Source organism: Rhinopithecus bieti, unplaced genomic scaffold (assembly GCF_001698545.2).
Source record: "Rhinopithecus bieti isolate Rb0 unplaced genomic scaffold, ASM169854v2 scaffold_20069, whole genome shotgun sequence".
In the NCBI taxonomy this organism is placed as follows: domain Eukaryota; kingdom Metazoa; phylum Chordata; class Mammalia; order Primates; family Cercopithecidae; genus Rhinopithecus; species Rhinopithecus bieti.
Window position 1 is genome coordinate 385,769 of NW_016809702.1, and position 7,126 is coordinate 392,894.

The 7,126-nt window shown below is 35.5% G+C and overlaps 1 protein-coding gene across 1 annotated transcript in view; it reads right to left on the reverse strand.

The window, feature by feature from the left end:
- Positions 1-1,030: 1,030 nt before the first annotated feature.
- Positions 1,031-7,126, reverse strand: part of LOC108540883 (RP1 axonemal microtubule associated) — a 62,837-nt gene continuing 56,741 nt past the window's right edge. Inside the window, 2 exon segments of the mRNA XM_017890144.1 lie at positions 1,031-5,182; positions 5,184-6,888. Of these exon segments, the coding sequence (XP_017745633.1) occupies positions 1,219-5,182; positions 5,184-6,888 (5,669 nt within the window). The 3' untranslated portion in view covers positions 1,031-1,218.

Below are 7,126 nucleotides of genomic sequence, written 5' to 3' on the forward strand. Positions count from 1 at the left end.
AAATAAAATAAAATAAAATAAAATAAAATAAAAATTCTGGGGGAGTAATACAGCCACATTCACAGTGCCTTTATGAGGAAGAATTACACACAAAAACCCTGCAGGTGTACCACAGTCCCTGATACACGGTAGGCACAAAATTAATGTAAATTATTTTCTCCTTTCTATTTTTTCTCCAAAACTTTGTGCTCTTTCATTCACTACAATTTATCATTGCTTACTACAGAAACTTACATAACATTATAACTTCCATATTTTCATTAAAAGAAAGCATCACTTAATGTTTTTTAAAAAGCATACTCTATGTAGAAGTAGTCTCCAGCTGATGAAGTAGCAATTCATAATTTTTATGAATTTATGACTCATGCTGAACTGACACCAACATTATTCTTGATGTAATTAATTTAGTTACCTTTTGTTCCTCAATGCCAAATTTATGTTATTTTAGCATCTCCATGTGTGGCCCCAAAAATACTGACCATTCTAATTTGAGTCAGTTGTAGACAAGAGGCATAGATTTCCAAGTTTTCTAAGACTTGTTTCTATACCATCATATAGTAATGGAGTGGAAGGAATCTTAAAAGCTTTCCTGGTTAACTCCTGGGAAATATACCACAGTTATTCAAACCAACTGATACTTGATAGTCTAGTCTATTAGAAAAACAGTAAATCCTGTCCCATGGAAATGCTTGCAATTTCACTGGATATTCTGAAGAACTAGACTCAACACATTTGGCACAAGAAACTATGAGATTGTTGTGGACATCTTATAATCATACCTTTTATCAAATCAGTAGTTAAAAAGAATAAGTGAAGTACTTTGAGGTTATGTCTATTCAATTTATTCACCAATACATTCAATATACATTTTATACCAAGCTAACAACATTTTTTAAAAAGGATATAATTCTTGTCCTTAGCACATTTTGATGCCCTGAGCAAAGAAATCATAGATACCAAAAAAAAAAAAAAAGTAAGTTCAGAACAAAACCGGATAGAAACTTCCAAAATAAGAGAACCTGAGTCTGTAATTGTTGGAAAAACAAAGAACAGAGAAATTATGAAAGTCAAACTGGTTATCCAAAGGAAGGTTTTCCAGGGTAAGTTCATTTTGAAGAAATGGGAAATTCTTAGCAGTTATCTAGTCCATATTTGTCACATGTGCTTCATCTCATTATGGGAAAAAATGAATTGACAAAGAATGTGCTGATATTGAAATTATAAACCTTCTTGTTCTCTATTGCTTTCAAGATCAGTTAAATTTAATATATCTTCCTCTTCCCAGATGAAAAGATTTTCACCCTCAAACATACAAAGTTCTTCTAAAGTATTTCTGTTGCTAATATTTAAGGAGGTCTCAACTTGGCAAATATCTAAGAGGCAAGCTTGACCAAGCATTTCAAAGAAGTAATGACAGTTGGTATTTTCTCTTACTACTTGGTTGAGATTTGTTCTTGAGCCCTGGAATCTGTTATTTAATAAGTTGTTATTCTCATCGACTGCTTTAAACATTTCATTTGTCTGACTGCTGAGGTCTTGTGTATCTGAATTCATATTACTCACAACTAACAATGATGTGTGCAAGAAATTCATACAAAACCTTTCCTTCAAATCTGGTTGGAATTTCTTTAAATTACCTTCTTCCTCTAACTCCAAAAAGTTAATTCTTTTTTGTTTTCTTCTTTTACCCATCAAGTCGAATGTGTTATTGAAATAAAACTGATCAAATATATCACCAATGGCATTATCAATAAGATTTTGTCTCATACTTGCTTTATTGTTCTCTTCCCTGAACACTTTTTTGTCTGTCTGAAGTAAATATGGGTGTATTTTCATCCATAAATAAAAACCCAAGAAATTTTCAATATCAGATTCTTTGCGATATGCAAATCCTCGGTCTTCCTCATTCACGGGTTGGATAATAACAGTTAGTATTGGGCAATGTTGACCACAAAGAGCATACAGTTTATCCAAAGAGTCAGCTTCCTGAAGTGTACCATGAATCATATTACTGCCAGGCAATGGTTGGTTTTTAATAGCATCATCAGAGACAGGGTAGACTTTGTTACCAGCAGACATAAAGGAATGAGTGACAGATGTGCATACTCTTTCTGACTGATGATTATTACCCTTCTCCTCTGTATGGTGATTTGCTATTCTTTCCTTGGCACAGGTTTCATTGTGAACATCCTCATGAAAAGGTTCTGAGTCACTACCATGAGGCATGTTAAAGTAATTGCATTTTAGTTCAAGGGGTTGAGTTAGTTCCTCGAGTTCTGAAGAGGAGAGTTCATCCATGACTGGGCCTGGGGCCAAATTACCAAAATGTGAATATGGTACTTCACTGCTGTTATTATCAAGTAGGGTGTCCACTGATGTGGTGTCTGCATTGCCACACATGCCAGGATTTTCAGATGACATCCTTAGCAAATGATTTTCTTTCAGAAGCCATTTGCCTTTGTCAATCAGTACTCCTTCCTCTATGTCTGTGAGGATTCTGCTGTGATCATTTTGTTTTGTACCAGATTCTACAACGTCGCCCCCATAATAATTGTTCCTCACACCATTAACATCACACTTATCTTGTCTTTCCTCCTGGAATTCCTGCAACATAGGTGAACTACTAGATACCTGTTCAGAAGAGCCAAATGACTGCCCTTCAGAATCATAAAGACTTGCTTTCCTGGAACACTGAAATTCCACCGAATTATAAGGACAAACCTGAGATTTGCGGGTAGACCCAGGAAATAAAGATGGCTTGATAATATCTGCTTTACCGTAAAGTTTTTCTATCGCCCTTTTAACAAATCCTATGTTGTATTCTTTCTCTTGGGCAAGTTCGCCACTGTCATTGGGATCATCACTGGATGTTTTATATGGCTGCTCACTGTCACTGTCTGGTCGATAGTCTGACCAATCAGAAGTCACGGGACTTCTGATGCATTTTTTTAAATCAGGAGAGGACTCTGAATAACTTCCAGCTTCCATACTTTTCACCATCATTTTTACCACCTTACTTTCTCCTTCACTAGTCTCCTTTTCGCTATTTTGCTTAGAATCATAGCAAAAAACTAAAGATGGTGGTGTTGCCAGCCTTTTACTGATTATTTCATAAATTATACCATTCCTTCTTTTTTCTTCCATAATATTCTTACCAGAGATGCCTATCAATTCTAAAGTTTTACTAGCCTCTAACTCTTCTTGGATTAATTCTTCAGTGGCTTGCTCTCCTCCATTTACCACCGTATTAAAGGTATCAGTGTCCTGGTTTTCTAATTCTTCAAAAGATTCCAATTCTGAAATGTTTCTTTCACTTGATGTCATGCTGTTGGTTATTGAGCCTGGTTCTTCAGAAGTCCTTGGTTCTTCCATATCAAAGGAAGTATATGCATTTTCATCCTGAAACTTCTTTAGTGAACAATTTTTAAAATCATCTAGAGAACTACGTTTCTTATCAAGTTCTGCTTCTTTTTCACTTAGGCAAAGGCCACAGGAGCTTAAATTACTGATATTTTGATGTGACACCAATGTATTAAAGCCATTTTTATATTCAGGGTCTGTCAAAATATTTAGATCTTTCTGAATGTCATCACCTCTTTCTAACTCTTCAGTTGATTCCAAGTTATCAGTATATGTGTTTTCTTTGGAGTTGAAAAAGTCAATGGTATTGCAGACACTGACAGGAACGTAAGTCTCATCAATTAGGCAAGCTCCCTCATAGATATGGTTCTCCTTTTGAGCACAAGCCTTGTTGGAAAACACAGTATCAGTAAGTGAACAGACCTCTCCTAGGAAACAAGCCTTATTCATAGAAGTCTGATCCACACCATAACCCTCACTAGGAAAAAGAGCGTCACTGGGGTTACATGTCTCTTTTGGAGGATAAGTCTTATTTACAGTGCACATCTCACATGGAGAGCAAGTCACTTCCAAAACACAGACTTCAGGGGCACATGCCTCACTGGCAGAGCAGTCTCCATCCAAAGAGAAGATTCTTTGTGTTCTTTCATTTTCACTGCACTTAGGAACACTCTGAATGTTGACTGTGGAACAATTTGCAGAAAGATCTAATGGAACCATGTCTTGTTCTTTCTCACTGAGTCCAAAGTAGCTTATAGTTGACTCCACTAAATTGGCAACAGCAGCTTTCAAGTCATCAGCTTCCTCTGTGATGGCTATGTGCTTTAGAATCTCCAGTAATGCAAGTGTTTCTGAAGATTTGTTGGTAGTCTTGTGAGCATCAACTTGACAGAAGCTATTCATACTTCCCTTTAGATTTAGCACCAAGAGCCAAGCTAGAAGGAGATTAGTGGATGAATTACATATTGCAGAATGAAAGGGAACATTTGCAAGTGAACCTGGCATTTGAACAACTCCATTCTGAGTCTTGGGAATACCAGGAACTGAAGCTTGCAATTGGTGAAGCATCAGGACTGGTAAGAGGTCTTTTGGAGTTTCCTCTTCTATAGGATCTACTTGAATGGCAGCCTCTACACTTTGCCTTTTTCTAGCTAGGTTTATTTCCTGGTAAACAAGTTTTTTCTCTGGTCCTGATTTTTCAGCAGCTATATGATGTTTAGTATTATGATCATTAATAGCTGACTGTGACAAAGTACAATGTTCATGCAGGGAAACCAAATAAGCATCATTCAGAGATCCAACCTGTGTCTCATGGAGATCTTCTTCACCAGTATCACTGGCAATAAAAGACTTATCTCCCTCTTTACATAGATTATCTCCTGTCACACTGGCAATTTTAGTTATGTGCTTATTACTTTCCATAACAAAATTATTTATTTTTCCAGAACTTGTATGGATATCATTCCCTGGAAAACTATTATTGTTACAATTTACCACACTCATTTCATTTCTACATACTGGAGCTGATTTTATAGGCTTTAAAGTTGGATATGGATTTATGTTCTGCAACCAACTCTGTATATAATTTTGAATTGAATGATGAGCAATATCCTCAGGAAAATCAGGTTTTTTCAAAGAAGCTAAGGAATTTGCCCTGGTTGTAGCATGTTGTTTACTTACAACACCACTTGCTTTCAATTTATCCCCTTTTTGTTTTTTCTGGCTTCTTAAAGTTATGTGTGAATCAGTAACTAAACTCTTCTTTGCCATTCCTCTCAAATACCCAGATGCCACTTCTGCTTGAGATTGTGGTACATAAAATATTTGGGTTTTGCTCAAGGATGTTAAATACATGAAATAAACTTTTATTTTCAAAAGTACTTTTGCAATATTTAGATTCATTGTGAGGAAACACTTTATCTCCTTGACAGATTTCTCTTTTTTTAGGTGCTCCTAAGCTTACTTTCTTTAGTGATCTAGATTTTCTTTTGGTTAAAAGTCCTTGAACCTTGGAATTTTGAGTAGTATTTAATTTATTTCTGTGGAAATTCTTGGAAATAGTGGAATTGAGATTACTTTTGGAACAAAAAGTATTTGATTCAATTACAGTATCACTTCTCTGGAGGTCTTCCTCACAAAGTATCCCTCCTTTAAGGGGACTATCTGAATCTTGCAATATCATTTCCTTTCTAATTCTCCCTCTTGTGTTCATTCTCTCATTCTTATTAAGAATTCCTTTGGTTGCAAGCTGTCCATCTTGATATCTGGAATTTATTGCTTGCTGTCGAGATTTTTTCTTCTTTTTGCTGGCAACAGATGACAAAATCTTCTTTTCATTTTTTGGAAGTTTTGTTAAACCACACTGAGCAAATTCATTAATTAGTCTGTCAATTCTTGCAGTGACAGTAGAGGATGCTTCTGAAGCTGTAGCCTCACAAATATTTTTGTCAGTTCCAGAGTTGGTACTTGAAAAGTGGGTTGCATCTGCTGAAATAGGGCTGAACCTATCATTGGTGTTATCATAAGCTTTGAAGTTCTTGACACCAGTTTTGTTGTCCAATACTATATTATCAACTACATCTTCCTCCACAATTGAGTTATTTGATATAGTTGATGGCAAACCATTATTATGGGACATCTCTAACATCTTCTGACTTGTAATTTCTATAACACCAGCACTTATTGCACTTGACTTAAGCAGTCTGTTTTCCTTTTTTCTTTCTAACAATGACTCCTCCATTTGATCGTTGTTATTGATCTGAACAAGTACTGGTTTGTTAGATACTGCTGACATTTTACTGCAAGAATGTGTAAACATATGATACTCAGACTTGTTTTCTCCACTTTCCCTTTCTTCACTATAGGAAAACTGTCCAATCATTTTCTCTTGAACCTCAGTTTCAGATACTAAGGTCACACTGCCTATTACAGATTTCTTTTGTCTCACTCTTCTTAGTCCAGGTGTAGGGGGCCTATAAAAACGATGCTTTGCTTGATCCTGAGTTCCCTGGGTGATATCTGTGTCCACAGTAGCATTCTCCCAACTAGCAGAACTGCACGTTTCAGGCTCTTCATCTGTCGTTTGAATGTTTATCTCCTCTGCTAAACTGCCTTCTTGATTACTGCTTCGCTCCATAGGTGACACATCTGCAGAGAATGAACATGCTGCAAGCTTTAAACCAGATGACCGACTTTCTGTTCTTCCTGGAAAACTCATCTCACTCTTTTCATCATTATTAGAAGGACCAGTTTTACTAACAGTAGTTGTCCATTTTATGGTTTCTTCCTCTTTTATTCTGAATCGAACTTTCATCTCAACTGTCATAGTGCCATCTTGATTAAAAATAATTGATTTCTCAATATCATCTTCAGAAGGATATATTGGTAAATTCTGAGAATCACTCTTTTCTAAGGCCAAGTAATTTTCAGGAACAAAAGAATAGTCTAAGTAGCTATCATTATTATGTGTTTTCTCAGAAGAAACAGAATAAATCTGGGACCTTGAGCTTGAAGACATATGTGTGCTTACTTAAAAGATTTTAAGAGTAAAAGGTGCCCACATCAAAATATAATACGGAAGGCAGAGAAGTTAAAAATATCCAAAGGAAGAGGCAGCAAAGAAAAAAAGAGAAAAAGGGAAATAATTAGTATGAAAAGTAGCATATTTTCTGTATTTCATAGTAAAATGTTACTGATACGTTTCTGAGCTCTACGTATTTTTTTTTTTTTTTTTTTTTTTTTTTTTTTTTTTTTTTTTTTTTTTTTT